At 45.3% G+C, this 19,890-nt stretch overlaps 1 protein-coding gene and 1 pseudogene across 1 annotated transcript in view; both read left to right on the forward strand.

Annotated features, from left to right (window-relative positions):
* Window positions 1–5,562, forward strand: part of CD276 (CD276 molecule) — a 52,249-nt gene extending 46,687 nt beyond the window's left edge. Inside the window, exons 7-8 of the mRNA XM_066635542.1 lie at window positions 1,443–1,478; window positions 3,060–5,562. Of these exons, the coding sequence (XP_066491639.1) occupies window positions 1,443–1,478; window positions 3,060–3,082 (59 nt within the window). The 3' untranslated portion in view covers window positions 3,083–5,562. The remainder of the gene's footprint in view (window positions 1–1,442; window positions 1,479–3,059) is intronic.
* A 12,733-nt stretch (window positions 5,563–18,295) lies between these two features.
* LOC136659719 (5S ribosomal RNA) lies at window positions 18,296–18,417 on the forward strand (annotated as a pseudogene).
* The last annotated feature ends 1,473 nt before the right edge of the window (window positions 18,418–19,890 follow it).

The following is a 19,890-nucleotide window of genomic DNA, read 5'->3' on the forward strand; positions in this document are numbered from 1 at the left end:
CAGAGGCTGTGCCACTGGAGCACAAGGATGCAAACTGTCTGCTTTGCATATTTGATCCTGATTACAGAGTTCTTCTGGCACCCAGATGCTTGGTCCATATTTCCTTGATTGCAGCCAAAGGCCACAGCAGTTGGCTAGCCCAAAAAATAAATAAGTACATGGGGAAAAGGGCAGATGAGAGTCAAATATTTGCAAGAATAAACAAGTTAAAAACACATTTTTAAAAAATCCTCTCCAAACTTTTACAAGATTTTAGCAGAGTATTTCAATCTACCTCTTAAGAAAGAAAACATTTAGGTTAACAGAATACTGAAATGCCTTTCTAGCTTTACAAAAAGGGTCACAGTCTGGGGCAAAGGAAATTTGTTCCTGTTTATTGTTATGGCACAATTTAGGTCGAGGGATCAACTCGACAGATAGAATCAAGATCTTGGTTTAGGAGTTGGAAGATCCAGGTTCAAAGCCCCTCTCAGCCATGAAGCTTCCTGGGTGAACTTGGGCCAGTCATTTTCTCTCCACCTCACCTACCTCACAGGGTTGTTGTGAGGACAAAAGGAGGGGAGAAACTATGTACATTATCCCTAGTTCCTTGGAGGAAGGGCAGGATAAAAATGTGAAAAATAAACTGAAGGAATTGAAACAAGAGACCAAGGCAGACCAGACAGAAAAATCTTGCTTTCAAATATTGGGTAATTAAGGAATCTGGTACCACAGGATATGGTGGTGGCGTTAAACGGAGGTTAGACAAATTTATTGACAACAGGCACATTGCAGGCTATCAGTTATGATCTCTGTGGATAGATCCCAAGTTCAGGTTCACTATACCCCTGAATGCCACTGGCTGGGGTAGGGAAGAATGGGAGGTCCGTTGCCTTCATGTCCTGCTTGTGGACTTTCTGGAATTATTTTGTTGCTCTCTGGGTGAAACAAGATGTTGAACTAAGATGTAGTTGTTGATTAGATCTATTTGCCTCCATAAATGTGTCTCTGCAGCACAGTCTTTTGGGAAGTGAGTTACACAATTTATGTTGTCATGTGAATTATGTACCCTGCTGACTGGCCTTGGGCTTCTCTCTCAGCCTAATTGAGTCCAGAGGGTTGGTGGAAGGGAGACTAGAAAATACTGTAAGTCCTTGGGACTATCCAGAGAAGGAACAGAAATAAATCAAACAGGTAGACTCAAGGCTTATGCATTTTTTGATCTTCAGGTTTGGATTTCATAGTTTCTAGTAGGAGGCGGTGACCTGCATACTACGGTGGGCTGTTTTGGACTAGGAAGGAAGGGGGGCGGGTCTGTGTCAAGTGGGTAAGGCAGACACATATCTCAAAATACTTGTGGCTAGAACCTGAGATCAGCCTAGACAGGTGCTGTTCTTTTCAGTCCGTTTGCATGATGCTGAGCTCTGGGGGGTTAATAATCTCATGCTTTCTTTCTCTGACAGCTTTGCAGCCTCTGAAGAGCATGGAAATCAAAGAAGGTGAGGAAAAAGCTTTTCCTTTTGTTGATTGCCGCACATGTGCTGTGCGGATGGGGGAAAATCTGCACTTTATTTGTTGGAGACATTTGTATTCCATCTTTCCAACAAAAAAAGGACTGCCAAGATGACTTACAACAGAAATTATGTTTTAAAAAAGTGATATAATTCTTTAAAAATACATCATCTAAAATGGGGGCCAATCAATCAATGGGGCCAACTGAAGTGGTTACCTCTGGTGCTAGATTGGTGAAGGACACTTGCACCTCTCCTGCCCCTCCTCCTCCTCCTGCTCCCTGGCTTTGAAGTGGAAGAGGGGAATGGAACAGAAAAGGAAGTATGGAGGAGAGGAGAGTAGTGGGCTAGAGTGTCAAAAGAGGAAGTGAGGAGAGGAGAGTGGTTGGCTACAGTGCCAGAGGCGCTCAGTCATGCCCAACCACTTTCCTTTTTCTCCCTGCTTCTTCTCCCATTCCCTCTTCCCTTTTGACTCCAGGATCAGATGGAGCAGGAGGAATGTTGGAAATTACAGCTGGTGTGTCACCAGGCAGACGGGGGGGGGGCAACATTTGTTATGCCATCTCCAGGCACTGAAAGCTCTTTCTTGTGTAGGTTCCCGATCTAAAATAAAACCGCAACCCAAAACAAAAAGCCGAATAGCATTGCCAAAAGCAAAATAGCATTGCAGCAACGCTTGACAGATAAAAAGCTCACTGGAACTGAAATGGCTTTGCAGCCTAATGGAAGGCTAACCCGGATAAGGTCAAACACCCCTTTCTCAGGAGGGAGTTCCAGAATATGGATACAACTGCAGAGGAGACTCTCTCCTGGACCCCAACCAAACAAGTGTCTGATGTTTATGGGACACACTAAAGGGACCCCCCCTCCCCACTCATACCACACAGTGATCTTATCAAGTGGGCAGGTTTTGTACAAGACAAGGAGGTTCTTCTGATGAACCAGGCTATTTAGGGTTTATAAGGTCAAAACCAGCATTTTGAATTGCGCTCAGAAGCAGACTGGCAGTCGGTGCAGATGTTGTAGCAGTAGAGTAGCACGATCGTGAAAACCTATAGGCAGTTGGGCCACTTGTGCTCTGGACTCAGAAGCCAAAACTTCTGAGTAGTCTTGAACACAGAGCAGCTCCACACAGAAAATGCGATGTCACCAACACATACATTATTGTAGCCAGATTCGGCCTTATCCAGGAACATACATTACTGAGCATCGAGGCTCAAAAATTGATCCAGGGCACCCCTCCCCAAACTATAAGCTAGAACTTCCAAGGGCGGTACTGCCCCATTCAGCACAGGCTGCATTCCCCAAATGGTCATTCAACAAACCAGAAGCATCCCTGTCTTATCCGGATTGAACTTCTATTGGTTTGCCCTCATTCAGTCATTGACTCTTGGATGCCCATTCATGACTTGGACAAATTCCTTGGTCCATGATGGAAAGAAGGAAGGGGGGGGGGGAGAGAGAGCTAGTTTGGTGCTGTCAGCATATTGTGTCCCTTTCTCCTTTTCTATCTTTTCTTCTACTAGATCTGCTTTCTGATTTCTGTGTGATTTCATTACTTCTTTGCAGAAATTGGAGAAGAGATTGACTGACAGGGATGAAGGAGAGGCAGTAGCTACATCGTGGATCTCACACTGACTGAGCACGTGCTGTGAGATTCTCCTCCAGCAGTGGACTGTAGAAAACATGGAAGTGACATGCCCAGAACTCTCACCCAGAGCCTGCAGCTTGATCAATGACCACCAAATTTCCTCTCCTCATTCCTATACATACAGAAAAAAACACTGAGTAGGCCTGGTTGTACCTCCTGGGGCTGGGGGGGTCTCTCACCTACATGTTGAAGCAAGCCAGGCCATAGTTTATTCTTCTCACTGATACCTTTTTTGTTTTGTGATGCACAGAGCCCCTCTGTGTAGACTTTGTGCTGTGCTTTCAGTTCACTGCCTATGGACACCTTAACGCTCCAAAGTGAACTCTGACCTGCCAAAATGGGAGTCATTTGATGAACATACATGTACCACAAAGGATGGTCAAGAGCATGGATCAGTCCAGCACTCTCCCCGGCATAACAACAATGGCACAATATGAACAATAGCATATCATTCTCTTTAGTAAAAGTGTGAACCCAGTTTGGGGGTTAGTTGATCTCTGAGCTCTCGTGAATGAAGGGATAAACTGTATTTCTAAGAAGCCCCAGATTCAGTTATCCTTTTCCTTCTTTCTCCCCATTTTCACTCTGCAGATGGGCTAAGATAATGTGATAGTGCCGTAGAGGCGATCAAAGGCACATGGGACAATGTGCATTCTCTGCATATGTTCATGATTTCTATCCACGTCACATCTTCTGGTACTGAAGATGGTACTCTGGTACTCATTCAAATGCGCGCCCCCCCCACCTTTAATTCTGTGCCACAGTAATGTTCTCAAGCAAAGGACACTTCCTGATGCTGGGAAAGCTACAATACTTTGAGGTGTGCAGCTTTTACTGGGCCACAGAACAATTTTTAGTATTTTTGACACAACTGGGGGCAAATTTGGGACTGCGGGGAGAATATTTAGGATGTTGCAAAGAGTGGAAGATGGCTTTAAAATGAGATTAAAACCGGAAAAGGCTGTGGCGGTGCACGCACTTGCTTGGGGAAGGACCCAGGTTCAAGTTCTGACATCTGTAGTTAAATGGAACTCTGGTAACAGGACTGGCTTAGGCTGTGATGAAGACAATGAACCTTGTTTAATATTAGTCCTGGTCTTGGTTTCATCTTCTCTATGTATGAGGGATTGTTGTACACCTCTGCAGCCATCTGTCCTGCCTTAATTTTATATTTCTGGGATCCACCTCTGCCATTTAACCTCTGAGGTCAGCAGAGTTAATTTCATTTGGGTTTCTCTTGTGTTTTAGCTGAAGGCATGAAAAGAAATTCTTGGAATTTTTGCTTTAATAGCGGCCTGAGAGTGTGCAGCTGCTAATGGTATTCGGCAGTAAGAGACAACTGTAGGGACCTCCAAATAGGTGCCGAAAAAAAATCTTGATTAAAAAACATTGGCTGCCCATTGCAGTTTGGTGTACTGCCTTTGGGAGCACTTTCTGCCATGATGAACCCTCAAGAATGGGGACTGTATGTTATAGCAGACATTTAATATAGCTCCCATCTTGGAGAGTTTGTTGCCTGGGGTTGCTGTTTTCTTTTGCTACTGTTTGCAAGTTGCCTTTTCCTTTTCTGCCACACAGGATGCTAGTTGGCTTACCCAGCAGGGACGTGCAGTGGGTGGAGAAGCAGGTGAGGCAGAGCCTCCCCGCCAGAGTCCTTTGAAAAGCTCTGCTTCCGTGTGAGGTGGGCAAGCACTCGCAACCCAAGTCAATAGCATGAAGAGTGTGGAGAGCGCATAGTGCATGGGTTGTGAGTGCTTGCGCACCTCCCGCCATGGAGGTGCTTTTCGAAGGTCTCTGGTGGGGAGGTTCTGCTCACCTGCCTCCCCACCCACCGCACGTCCCTGATGCCCAGGACAATCTGCTGGTCAGATGGGTCCCCTTTCTGTAGTGCTGTGAGGAATGTGCCTCAAGTTTGTACCAAAGAGTAGGGACGTGTGTGCTTCATTTTCTTTTATGCATTTCTATATACAGCCAAACAGTAGGTAAGTTTAGAATTCAGTGCTAGAAAATTCTACATTTTAGTATGATGTGTGCAACTTTTCATAGCTCTGTTTATTGTGGGGTGTATGAGTGTATAAGGGTACTTAACCCTCAAGGAATGAGGCAGGGGAATTGAAAGTCATCCAAACACAATATTTTCATAGGAGGGTAGGGTCAGGGGCTGGGAAACCATTGGGGAAGAGCCTACAGTCTCTGCTGGACCATGAAACACTAGGTGTTTCTCCCAGAACATCTCTAAACTTTCTAAGTTTAATAACCTGTATCTTTTTCATGATTTTCAAAATGAATGAGGGCTAGAAACTTGTTGAGTGTTTTTTTTTTTTTTTAAAATACATTTGAACTTTAAATATTTAAAGTTTTAAACCTTGGTGTCGTCTGTGACTTTGGAGATGTAATAAATATTCAGTTCTTTTTGGAAAATGGGTTCCTGTGTCTTGGGTAGACATGTAGAATTTCCGGAAACTTTGAAGGCACGGAGAATCTCCCAAAGTTGTTCTAGAATTTCACGTCTCAGTTCAAGGAGATGTACTTCAATTAGGATCTGAATGGCGAATAGGCGTGACCCTTGTAGGGGAGGGAGCAAAGGGTATAAGCTCTGATTGGATAGGTACAGAGGACTCGATGTCATGAAATGAACTAATAGATGGAAGGACGGAATGCAGGAGCACCTTTCAGACCATTTGAAAAGTCTCCATTCGATGACCAAGTCAGTGGTATGAGGTTGGACTCAGTGTCATTGTGTCACCCATGGCACAGAACAACTGGCTTTCCCATGATGCTTGCTTGTTAACTTCACTCTGAGGAATTTCAAGGATCTGTAGTTATTTCAACTGTAAGTTTCAAACACATGCATATTAAGCGCAAATACAGGAGTACGAGGACCATTTTAGAATCCAAGGGAGACTCCACTCTCCAAAGTGGATATGCAAATCGCATCAAAGAGTCCTTGTCAGATGTCATGTTGCCCTTTTCACATTCAGCTTGAAGTTTTTTTGCAACCCAGGCAGCAAAAATTGACTTCCTGTGCCTAATGAATAAATCAGATCTGTTTAACAAATAGGAAATCTTTTTTTGTAGGTTGGATCAGGCAGAAAAATATCTGTCGGAGAGCTAGCAGCTTAGCATAATGGGAAAGAGACTTTTTGTCCGGTGTATTTTCAGGTCCAGTGCCTGAGCTCATAGTCTGCTTTTGGCTTATCATCCTTCAAGGATCATCCTGGACATTGTGGGCAGACGAAAAGCTGTGAGTACTAGCTTGAGTGTAACTAGCAAATAACCAGCAAATTTTAACTAGTTCGAAGCAACATTTGACAATGTCGTTGTCCAAAGATGTTCTCAGTTGGGGTTAGAAATGTGGAGTTATGTATTGCTTCCAAGTTGATTTATATAGCTTGCCCTCTGTTGGTAGGCATGTTTAGTTACTTTGTTGTTTAAATGTGTCCAATCTTTCCCCCTAAGCAGCTCAACAGTGACCAAAAAAATCAAAAGGGGAAAAAGCAGCTCAGCATTTATCAACGTAACTGGAAAACGTCTTTGCTAGGTATCAAAAAAACTAGCATTGAGGGGACCAATTGGGCATCCTGGGGTGGGGAACTCCATTAGCTGGGGGCTGCAACCACGAAGAATCTGTCCCACATTAACCCCCATAGCTGGGGCAACATGGAGCAGAGCTTCAGGTGATGGTGGTGGACACATTCAGTTGCGACTAAGGTAACCTAAACCCAAAGAATTTAGGGTTTTAAAAACAATGGGCACTGCCTTGAGCCCAAAAAACAAAAATGTGGTCAAATGACACAGAATGGGAGTGTCATGCTTCTAAACATAGGCTCTCTCAAGGACACCCCCCCCCACTACCGCATTCTAAACCAGTTGGAAGCTTCCAAATGCTTTCCAAGGTAGCCCCCAGTAGAATGTGTTACAGTAGTCTGATCTTGGAAGTGATTAGGTCATGTGTTATGCTGGCCAGATCTGCTTTTGCTAGAAAGGGGCGCAATCAGCATGCTGACCAAAGCTGTGCAAAGGCATGCCTGACCACAGCCAGGAGCAAAATTGGATCCAGGGCCCCACCTAAATTGCAAATGTGATCTTTTAAGGGGATGCTGCCCCTTCCATACCAGGCTGCAGACCCAGTACTGTTCAACTGCCCTACTAACCAGCAACTCCCGAGCATGAATTCTATCTCCGCTTGTTTGGCGGCAGCCCATGAGACAAGGCACATGAGCTTGATGCCTTTTCAGAAATTCAAAAATTTGAGCACTCACATAGAAAGAGCCATGTTTTTTTTCTGGGTAGAGATGGGAGAAAACGTTGATAATGACATAAAAACATATAACACGCTTTCTGCACTTCTCATTTTTTGTTTAAAGAAAATATAAAACCACCCCCAAATCTATGAAAAAATAAAATACATTTATTTGGTTTTTATTATTTAATTGGGTTAGGCCTGGTTAGTACGTACTTGGATGGGAGACCACCTGGGAATACTGGGTGCTGTAGGCTTATACCATAGTCTTTCGAGACTGAAGGTTGCCAACTGGGTGTGTGTGTGTGTGTGCGTGTGCGTGTGTGTGCGTGCGTGCGTGCGTGCGTGCGTGCATGGTGATGCCTGTGGGTGCATCTGCTGACCATATACAGGTTGAGTCTTATTATTTCCGAGGGCTCTGTTCCCAGAACTCAGGTGGTTGGCAAAAATCACACTATAGCAAATCAATTTAAAAAACAAAGTCTCTTTGCTCAGGTGATTTAAAAACAGCCTTGCTGACCTTTGTGATGTTAAGGTAGAGTCATTTAGATGACAATCCAACAATCAGTCTCTCTCCAGGCCCTTAGAAAGGATTATCTTTCTTCCAAGTGTTCAGGGGTAAGGGAGGGGGTCCTGGATAGAGAATGATTGATGGATTACCCTTCTCATCCTGCTGAGATAAAAATCTCTACAACAGTAAGAAAAGCATTTTAAAGGGATACATTTTTCCCCTTCTCCAGGGATCAGCACATTCCTTCTCATTTGCAGTGGCCATTCGGGTTGAGTCAAATCCGTGTATAAAAAAATGAGTGTATAACAAGGTTGGACCTGTACCACCTATATCGCCTTCCTAGTACACTTTCAAAGTGATTATAATTTTAAATTTTGAATAAAAACACAAAATACTGTGTTCTAACTTTTGGAAAACATCGAAATCCACACATTCAAAAAAACTCGGTTTTCCCATCTCTACTTATGGGGTAAGGTCATCTGCACTGCCCTTCCCAGTACAGGAGATCTGGGGCCACCTGTTTTTACTGCATTCTGTTAGGACTGAGTGTTGAAAGCTGGAGAAACTGTGACATTTGAAGTTCTTGGAATTTGGAGGAAGGAAGGGAGATGGGGGGGAGAAGTGCGAAAACAGAATATTTTAAAGACCGAACAATGGAAATACAGCATGGGGATATTGCTGGCACATAACAAAGAAGGCGACAATGTGCGAACAGGAACATGGCTTTAAAAGACAGAGTGTATTAGAGTATTTAATGATCCAGAGGAGCTGAGCATCTGATTTTACAAACCAACAAGGGAGAAGGGAGAGTCACAGACTGGAACAAAATGGTTTATATTGGATTAATGTGCGTGGTTGTTTTTTTTAAGTGCTCAGTGTGGCAGCCAAAGGGATATTCTTGAAGCAAACAACACTGGTTTTTGCAGTTAACACATGCCAGCCAGCCAGACAACGGGGTCTTGGATGCCTTACTAGCTTTAGATGGCCAAATCACCTTGTATCATTAGATAGTCTGTGCGTGGATCCTTTGAACAAAAGTGATGCCTAATATCTCTATGGCACTCAATGCCTTCTCCAGGCAAATGCAGAATGCGCAGATGCCCGCGGGCAAGACCAGCAGGCACATTGGCACGGGATATGTGGCTGCCCAGCTCCTTTCTGAATATGGCTCATGTAGTGAGCTTCGTAGCTAAAGAGGCATTTAAATCCTGCTCTCTCATTTAAGGTCTGGCATGCTACCCATCACACCATATTGGCTCTCTACAATTGCATTACCTACCAGGCTCCCCGCGCTTTCATTACCAAGATCCTGGAGGTGGAGGGTAAATTTGAGGTGAGTATCCCCTCAGCAGCTCTAAGGCCCAAACTTGCCCTCCTCCCCTGAGTGGGTCTGACCAGAGCCAGTGCTACTGGAATTGGGGGAACTGGGATGCGTACAAGCCAATTTCATACCATACAGGTTAGTGTTGTAGCTGGGACTTCCTCAATGCACTCCCTGCAGCCACAATATGGGCACATGGGGTTGCATACATTCACAGAGAGTTTTGAAATGTTTAAAAAAATGTAAATATATGTATATGTTCTTATAATATATGTATAACAACAATCCCGAGGCAAGCAAGTAGCTGTCATAATCCATTTGTCCATCTAGACCAAGGGTGTCCAAAGTTTTTGGCAGGAGGGCCAGGTCAGCTCTCTGACAATGTGTCGGGGGGGGAGGGGGCTGGGAAAAAATGAATTAATTTACATTTAAAATTTGAATAAATTTACATAAGTTTACATAAATGAATATATTAAAGATGAACACGTATGAATGAATGAAAGTCTTGCGATCGCTTGAGGCCTAAAAAAGACCTTGCACAAAGCAAGGTTGGCTTTTCCTTTGCTGCCACTACTGCATCACAGAGGTGAAACGGCAAGCAGTGGAGGTAGCCTTCACCCCACAGCTCACATGAGAAGTCAAACAGTCGCCCTCATGCTGAGAGCAGTTGGGTCGGGCCAGTGCGGGCTCCAACAAATCTCCGGAGGGCCAGAGGCTCATTGGAGACTGGGGGCTCGCTGAGGGCCGCATTGAGAGACCTTGAGGGCCGCAAGTGGCCCCCAGGCCGGGGTTTGGGCACCCCGATCTAGACAGTGGTGCCGCTGGTACCTAGGGCAGACTGCTCCCACTGCCTCGCCCTTGGCTGTTGAAAGCCATGGGTAGACCTGGTCTCTACTTTGAGATCCCCCCAGCTGAGGCCAGGTCTACCTGGCATTTGAATAAGCATACCCACCTGGAACATCTCTGCTCCTGAGCATGATGTGGTTGGAAGAGGTGGGACCATACTGGCTGCAGCAATATTGGGCTACTAGGATGATCAATTTACAGGTAGGTAATGTGTATACAACTCCCCCATTGCTGGCATCTCAAAGCACCAATGAGGTGCTCTGATTTTCATGCCAGTCAGTGACATCTGATGTGACAGGCACACAATGCTGGTATTTAGGGAGGACCACCCCTGTCCCCTCGGCATGCTACTGCATCTAGGTCATTCTTGTCCATGCTGCCTGGCAGCCTTACCTGGAGATGCCAAGGACTGAACCTGGGACCTTCTACATGCAAAGCAGGTGCGCTGGAGGGGCTATAGATTAGTGGTTGAGTACACGCTTTACACATAGGAGGTTGTAGGTTCAATCCCTGCCTGATGTGGCAGAGAAAAACTTTTCTGTGAAACGCTGGAGAGACCCTATTGGTCAGTGTCAGCAACAGATGAACCATAATATTGGAGCGAGATCCAGCTACAGCAGTGATTTTCAACCTTTTTCATCTTGTAGCACGCTGACAAGGCACTAAAATTGTCAAGGCACAGCATGTTTTTGACTATCGACAAGGCACACCATGCTGTCAATGGGGGGCTCACACCCCCCGTTGGCCTTACGAATAAATGACCTTCTCCCAAATTCCTGTGGCACATCTGTGGACCATGGCACAGTGGCTGAAAATGGCTGAGCTAGAACTGGATGGACTGTATATTGCCTGGCAGCTTCTTATGAATGCCTAGCTTTTCCTTTTGCTCCTCAAGACTTGGGTCAAGATTTGGGCAGGCCACCTTCCTGGCAAGCCAGCATGGATGGAAGATCCTTCCCTTGGCTTGGTTTCCCAGTGTCTTGAAAGCTTGCTAGGTGACAGAGAATAAAGGTTGGTTTTTGCAGGTTTGGTTACAGGTTCCTCGCTTTGGTTGGGTGACTGCGGTGACAGGCACATAAATACAGAAGCCTTGAATAATAATCAGTAGGATCATTTCACTTCAGCACAACACTCATCCATCTTGCTGTCCAGCTCAGGGTGAAAATGCACTAATCTTGCAGAGTCAACACTGCTGTGACACATGACTGTCGGTGACAATTCTCCATCGCTTCTCATCAAGGGTGAGCGAACCTTTATAGTCATCACAGTTGCCCCCAGCATTCATCAAGGTCAGCTAGTTGCCTGAGCCCATTGAGATTTGAAGAACACGCTGAGAGCATGGTGCACGCTGGGCCTAGCATCTATCTAGTGATGTGCTCCGAGTGTTTGGGGGAACCAGGGTCAAGATCCTAGAAATCATAGAAGCAGTGCCTCCGTTGTCTGTCTCTATCCACATGGTTAGCAACCTTCAGTCTCGAAAGACTATGGTATAAGCCTACAGCACCCAGTATTCCCAGGTGGTCTCCCATCCAAGTACTAACCAGGCCTGACCCTGCTTACCTTCCAAGATCAGACAAGACCAGGCATGTGCAGGGTAACAGTCTAGTTCACATGCTGGGCCCTCTTTTCTGGTGCTTGGCCCTCACGAATTAGGCTCAAATGTTATTGATCTAGAACTAGATCAAATGGGTACAAAATGCAAGAGAGAAGATTCTGGTTGGAAAGCGAGAAGAAATTTTTGATAGTAAGGGTGGTTTGGCAGTGGAACAGGTTGCCGAGGGAGGTGGTGGCTTCTCCTTCACTGGAGTTGTTCAAGCAGAAGCTCAATAGACACCTAGTGGAGATGCTCTAGGAGGAGATCCTGTTACAGGCAGAAGGTTGGGCCAGCAGAGTGAATGAAAATTACTGGGTTAAATCCTTCCCAGATTTTGTCCTGATTTTTGCTTTTGGGGATTGTTCATTTTGTGTGTGTTTGTGTTGCTAAAGTTCAGCTCCCTCCACAGAGTCTCCAGAAATCACGACATGGGGAGTGCTACATAGGGGGTATATGCAGGGCTGGTTCCATTACTAGGTCAGCTAGGCAGCAGTTTAGAGTGCAAATCTCAGAGGGGTGCAGTGCTGACTTTTGAGGGGTACCATTACAGACTTCTTCTTACCATTTAAAATAAATTTAGCCGCTTTAAAAATTTTGTGCTTTTCATTTTTTCTACGCCCGTTTTTGAAAATTGGAGTTAGCAATTTCTTTTGGCGGGGAAGGGGTGCAAGTAGTTAGCCTTGCCTAGGGTGCAAAAGAGCTTGGCACTGGCCCTGGGTGCATGCATCAATGCTTGCACATGGGTACCAAAGCATCAGCAAGCATGGAGCTTACTTTTCATACCTTCCAATTGCTGGGATATCTTTTGAATTGTTGATCAACCTATTGAAGAAATCTTCCTCAATGTATGGAAGAAGCTCCATTTGAAAAATGGAAAGGGAATATTTTATTTTATTTTGCTGATTTCTTCTCTTCCCTCTGTAGCCTCTTGAAAACCCCAGATCTGCTCATAGATCTCCTTCAAGCCTTGATTTTGCAGGGACATAGTATACCTACTCTGGGTTTAATCCTTGGCATCTCCTGGTAGGACTGGAGAAGGCCACTCTCTGAGACCCTTTGACTCTCTGAAACTCGCACCACCCGTAGTCAATGTTGAGCTAGATGGACCAAGATATTAGGCTGCTTCATATGTTTGTATTTTCTTAATCTCCAGCCTCCTTCCTCCTGGGCCCCATGATTTACTATGTTGTGCTACTATATTAATGAAGTGATACGTTCATCATGAACTTAAAATGATCAGATCATTCAGGCGATCAGTTAGCAAACCTACACACGTGATCAGTGTTACATGTCACTTTCATCTGTGAAAAGCTGCCCATGCAGTTCTCCCTCCCCTGTAGCCTCACAACAACCCTGCAAGGTAGGTTCAGCTGGGAAGCAGTGACTAGGCCAAGTTCATCCAGTGAACTGAGTGGGGATTTCTCGGGTCCTGTTCCTGAACTCTAACCACTGTGCCACACTGCCTCATCAATGAGTCCTCTTATTGGTGGTGATATGGGCCCCATTGGGGGGAAGTCCTTTGCAGAGGGAGGGCATTGGGTCTGTGACTCAGAAGGGAGTCTAAAGAGGGTCTTTGGATGAAAAAGCTCCCCCCAGATGTGTGTGTCTTTCTCTGCTCTGCATGTTCCCTTTTCTCTGGCTCTCTGCTTGCAATCTGCATTTTATCATCCTCCATTTGCTCAAAGATACAAACACCTGAATAACCACATCATTAGGAGGTAGCGCAAGCTTGGCAGCACAATGCATTTGCAAGTATTAATAATGAAGCGGGGTATACATTATGCTCATTCACCTGTGTCTTGAGCTTGCTGTAAGTGGCACATTATGGGGAAGCATTTGCAATGCTCATTAACTATCCCCCGGGCTAATTAAATAATTAAAAGAGGATAATTTTCTATACAGTCCAAAGGCCATTATTAAGTTCTTTTTAATTGAATGACTCCTTGGGTGGCTTTCCTCCTCCCCTCTTCTTTTAACTCCTTGGCTGCAGCTCATGTCTGATCTAATGGGGAATGCCCCTTATTTGTGGTTTCGGATGCCTTTAATGCTTCCTCAACGCCATGGGATTGGTGGTTGGTGTCATTTTGGGCCAACAAAAGCAAATTGATTTCACAGCGTCTCATAATAGCCCGTCTGCAAATCGCGGGCCCCGTAAAAGCATTTTTGCTCTTATGGGGCTGCAATTTGCAATTGGGCTAGTCTCCCCGAGGGGCAAGGAGCTCATAGGAAGCTGTCTGAACTTCATAAGGCCACAAGACCATCTTGTCAACTCTGGCCTGCAGTTGTGTTCCAGTGTTTCAAACAGGAATTTTTTTCTGCCCTGCCTGGAGGTGGCAGAGGTTGAACCACAGCCCCATTCCTTTCCAGTGTAATAGGAAGGGGAAGGGCAGTAGCTCAGCACTAGAGTACATGTATTCAGGCAGAAGATCCTTAGTTCAATCTGCAGCTAGGACGAGGAAACATCCCTGTCTGAAATCCTGGAGAACTGCTGCCAGTTGGTATTGACAGTCCTGACCTAGATGGTCCAACAGTCAGGCTCAGTAGAAAATAGATCCCTTTGTTCTTAGTGCTGCTGAGGTTTGGTTTCTTCTGGATGAGAAAGTACTAGTGGGGGGGGGGAGAGATAGATTGGAATCTACAGGTATATCTCTGTGTACTTTGTAGTGGGTCAGCGAGAGTTTCCATCTGAATCATTTAATAATAGTAACATTCCAAATAGCAATTACTGTACAATGCTCTGTCCTGTCTGGTCTCTGAGCTCTCAAGTTCAGTGTTCCTCATCTGTAAAATGGCTGTAAAATTCACCCTCGGTGTTTCTCATTTAGCATCCATTGGCTGCCTTTGACTAGTTCTGCTGGAGATTTTGAATCCATGATCTGTAGTAACTCGGGTGAACATCTGTGCTTCTAGATGCAGGTTGTCTCAGGGTATGGCTCATGGGGTGCAGGAAGTGATTGATGTTGGAGTTGCCACAGTTACCCAAAGATAATGGTGGCAACTCAAAGGGGCCATGCCCTGGTTCTTAGATATCAGTATGAGCAAGACTGGGAAGCATTCTGCTGACCTGGCTATAAGATAGTAGTGGTGGAGGGACCGTGGAGTGTTCCAAAGAGTGTTCCACCCTTAAAGCTATCTCCTCAGATGAATCAGATGCCAGCCATGCTGTACCTTGTCACTTCCCTAAGAATATAAGAAGAGCTGTTGCTGTACGCAGCCGACACCGCAGCTCCAGAGACTCAAGGTCAGGCAAGTACTCCCGGGAAATAACGAGGCACATGGCAGTGCTCCACCACCAGATGTTCCTTTACTTGAAGTATGTACAAGATATTTACAGTTCAAAGGCAGTTGTGCAAGCAAACAGCACAGATAGCTCTCTTTCTCGATACTCCGATCACCAACCTCACCGACGTAGCTTCCCGCAGACACTCCACATATCATTCCCACACAGCAGCTTACACAGGTTGCAATATATACTGGCACTGGCCAATGAGAGGCGGGCTACAGTCTGGTGATCCTATGACTCACCATCTGGTGACATGTCTGGTGAAATGGTAATGCATCAGCCACTCCCATGATGCAACAGTGCTTTTACATTGTATGTATGCAGGCCAAGACATCAGGGCCTTGCCTTGTTCTATCCAGCCTGTAAATTCTCTGCAGGCCTGGGGCATATAGCATAACAAGAGCTCTGCTGGATCAGGCCACAGTCCCACTTAGTCCAGCTTCCTATATCTCACAGTGGCCCACCACATGCCTCAGAGAGCTCACAAGACAAAAATCTACCTGCATCCTGGTGCCACTGCCTTGTATCTGGCTTTCTGAGGTAGCCTACTTCTAAAACCAAGGTGCAGGGGCTGGAAGAGTGCCAAAAATGCTTATAGTCGGTGCTGCTAGAACACATTCATTGGTGTGCTCTCTCTTCAGAGTTTCTCAGTCCCAGAAGGCCATGCTGATGGATGGAGGGTAATGGCTCTGTGTATTCTACAGCACATTGCCAATCAATAAAGGAAGCCTCAAGGTACCAGCGGCTCCCTTATTAACTTATGCATTCCATTCCACAATACGCCTAGTGTTTGTTCGGTCCCCCCCACCCCCTGCCACACATACACTGTGTTGTTCTATTTGTCCACTGGGTACCCATGAAAAATGAGCTTCTTAATGATAGATTAGGAGAGAAGGGCAGCCACACTCAGCTTGGCACTACCCAAATTATTTTTATTGCCATCCATCCTTTAAAACTTAATATGTAATGTAACCCTTAATGGTCCAAGTTCTCCTTGTTCATCTCTCTCTCTCTCTCTCTCTCTCTCTCTCTCTCTCTCTCTCTCTCTCTCTCTCTCTGAAAGGCATAGAAATGTGATGTCCTGGCTGGGAGAATTTCAGGGGATGGTGGGGGGGGGATTGTATTGCAATGGTGGAGATTGCTTCTCACGCAGACGGTCCTGGTTTCAATCCCTGATATGATACAGAAAAATTCCTCTCTGAAACTCCAGAGAGCTGCTTCCAGTCTTTGTTGACAATACCGTCCGAGATGGACCGATTCAGTAATAGTCAACCTCCTTGATCTTGTGACTATATATGTGTCACCATGATCATATGCCAGGCAAGTGCTGACATTGGCAATTGGTACATAAGTCATGCTACTACATGCTGCTCTGAGCAATGATGTCTACTCTAGCTCAGGACACCTCCCAAATTCTCCTCTTCTGAATTTCCCCCTGAAATTCCCTGAATGTTGGAGTTGCAGGTTACCTGATCTTGTTTCTGAAATATCACAAATGAATCTTCTGTTGCACGATGAATCTTCTGTTCCATTTTTTGTTTGTTTCCAAATGTTGTACTGTGCATGCTCAATCACCAAAGCTTTCAGTTCCTTGACTTCAGTTGTGTTTCTCCCCACTGCTATTGTTGATGTGCCAGGGATGGGAACTTGCACCTGAAACTCTGACTCGGGTCATGAAGAAACAGATTTCATGCACACCAGTGACTTGGGGCTGATCCAAGACTCATGGCAGTGACTCGGAAAAGGCTGGTGACTCAAATAGACTCAAGACCCGCTTTTGTATGTGCTTGCTTGCTTTTTATTCCCACCACTTCCACGATTTGACTTGTTTCTTGAAAAGCTCAGATTTGAAAGTACTTGAAAAATGGCTCTGGATGAGTCATATGGCCTTCCGTTATGACTCATGTGCAACAAGAGTCAAGAGGGCAAAGACTCTGGACTCAATTCGAGACTCAGCGCTGTGACTCCAGCACATTCCTGCAATGTGCCCATAAAGCACTGTTTTAAGAAAGCCACCTGGTGTGCTTGCTTGTGTGGTTTCTTTTAGTGGGGTGCTCCCAAGGTGTGGGAGCACATGTGTACTTCATTCAAATACCACACGTGAGACAGACTTGCATAGCACATCAGGATGGCACACAACCAAGACACACAAAGAAGTGTTTTATCAGTGCAGACATGCACTACTATCCCTCGATAGATGAGCAAAAAAACAGAAGATACAAACAAACCAAAGGGATGGACATCACACTGAACTGTGCATGTTCCAATGTTGGAGATAATGTTCAAAATTCTTCAAGATAAAATGGAATGCAGGGGAAATGGACTGCAGAGTAGACTAACCAACCCATGGAACGGCAATCGATCAGTCAGTCAGTCAGTCAGTCAAAGAATGGAATGAGGGATCATTCCTGGCTTTAAATGAGGCAAATACTTTTTCTAAGCCATTGGAAACTGCACTTTCCAGTGCTGGATAAATGAGCAACTCTTTCAAGATCAGTGCTACCTATGGAAGGCATCCATTGCAACCCATGGTGAGTAAAAGTGATCCATTTATTCTGTGACAAGCTGCTCATCTGGAAAGATCTTTATTGCCAACTCCGTCAATGTTGGGTTGGGGTGGGTGAGTTTTAATTTGCTAGGAAAACTTGAGTTGACTAATTGCATCAGACAGTTCATTAATTTAAAACCTTGCAACCCTGGTGATAATATGTTGGGTTTTAAAAACTTGTGCACACACATGTGGTAGGGAATCTACATTGGGAAGTTAAGATTGCCCTTAATAAGACCTGCATAAAAGAGTGCATTGGGAATATATTTAAGGTGACCCCCACCCCCCAAAAAAGAAACCTATTCAAGTTTGGATCAGTTTTTTTTTCTCCCAGATCCAGACAAAACTCCTCTGCCCACACGAGCTGAACTACATAATTTCAGCACAAACAAAAGCAGAATCAGGCTTGCGGGCTACCAGTTTTTCCAAGTAGGAGAAATTCCAGGGGCAAGAGCACAGGGTTTCATTTCCCTGGGAAGCAAATGTACTGGTGAGTTAAGAGTGTCTCTGAGTAAGGTTGGAGATAAGCAGAGTAATTACTGGAATTTGCATTCCCCCCCCCCCCAACAGAGAAACAGTCATAATGATCTACTACTTACCCCAGAGATCCTGAGTGCTATAAGAGATCACTGTCAATCACTCAAGCTAATCAACATGAACCAACATCAGGGCTTATGAGAGGGAGGGTGCAGGGGGTACATCATACCTGTGACCAGGGTTAAAAAAAAAGATGGGCTAGGGAGCCAAAGGGGGGAAGAAGCCGGAAGTTTCCTGGGATCTCAGAAAATGTTTACATATATTGTGTGGAGACTAGTGCTCAACTGTTACCCTGTACATGCCTGATCTTATCTGATCTTGGAAGCTAAGCAGGGTCAGGCCTGGTTAGTACTTGGATGGGAGACCGCTTGGGAATACCGGGTGCTGTAGGCTTATACCATAGTCTTTCGAGACTGAAGGTTGCCAACCAGTGCTCACATTTTGCATAAGCCATCATTTTCTATATCATAATTTGTAGAAATCATGATCCAAAGATTGTAAGAAATGATGATCCAAGGGACAAGAGAAAGGACTCAAAAGAAACTTTGTATCCCCCGAAAAATTCCTCCTGGAGTCCCTGGTCGGAATAGCCTGGCCATTGCCACTCTGCCTGTGCCCCTTTCCCTCTTCCTCCTTGGAATTTTTAAAAAGAAGGGAATGGAGCAGAAGATGAAGTGTGGAAGAGAGGAGAGCAGTGGCCTAGATGCCCAGTGCTGGACTGTCTTCCATACTTGCTTTCCTGCTCCATTTCCTCCTTTCTGTTTCAAAGCCAGGGAGCAGGAGGGAGAGCAGCGATTGTGATTCTTGCGCACTGCCAGGAATGGGCAGAATCTTGCAGGGCAAGGTGCCCTGCAGAATATCTGCTTGTTAAGAACAAGAGAAGAAAAGAAGATCCTGGATCAGACCAGGCTAATCTAGTCCAGCTTCCTGTATCTCACAGTGCCCCACCTGATGCCTCGGAGAGTAGACAAGACAAGAAAATACCTGCATCCTGTTTCCACTTCCTTGCATCTGGCATGCAGAGGTAACCCGCTTCTAGAACCAGGAGTTGCATATACGCATCATGATTTGTACTGTGATGAACTTTTCCTCCAGAAATCTGCCCAGTTCCCTTTCAAGGCATCTAGGCCAGGTGTCGTTACCACATCTTGTGGCAAGGAGTTCCACAAATTAATCCCATGCTATTTAGAGAAATCATTTCTTTTGTCTGTTCGAACTCTCCTGTACTCAATTTTAGTTGCACAAACTCAGATTCTGGGGAGTTTGGGCCAGGCCTGGGGCAAGCATGAGGCAGCATGAGACTGCTCCCCACTTCCATGCGTTTGGAAGTAATGCCTGAATGAAGTTCTTGTCTCCCCTTCTCCTGGATTGCCAGCTACGGCTTCTCTTTCATCTGCCAAAGGATTGTCTCAGACCCCACTCCTGAAGGTGAATGGCCGTTCTGTGAACACCCACAGCAATTTAAGGCACATTATGCTTCCTTGATGAAACCCTTTCTCTCGAGTCCCAGCATGAGTCACAGGCCAAGTCATCATGATAGATCCATTCACTGCCATCAGACAGCCCACCCACCAGAGCAGAGTGACATAGGTCACTTTCTCAGAAGAGATGCCCGGCTTTCCAGTGAGCTGAGCTGAGCATCATGCCAATTCTCTTTGCCTTTTTCCTGGGTTGCGATTGCATTTGTCCTCAGCTAGGGTGTGCCTCGAAGAAGTAATGGAACAATTCAACCTTTTGCAGGTGTGGGGTGGGGGCAATTGATGCCAACTAACTCAGGGCATTTAAAAATTGATTCCTGCATTTCCATATTAAATAGGTACAACCAGCGGTCGTGTTATTAGCGCCATAAATTATTAATCCCGTTGT

The sequence above is a fragment of the Tiliqua scincoides genome, chromosome 8 (assembly GCF_035046505.1).
Source record: "Tiliqua scincoides isolate rTilSci1 chromosome 8, rTilSci1.hap2, whole genome shotgun sequence".
NCBI lineage: Eukaryota > Metazoa > Chordata > Lepidosauria > Squamata > Scincidae > Tiliqua > Tiliqua scincoides.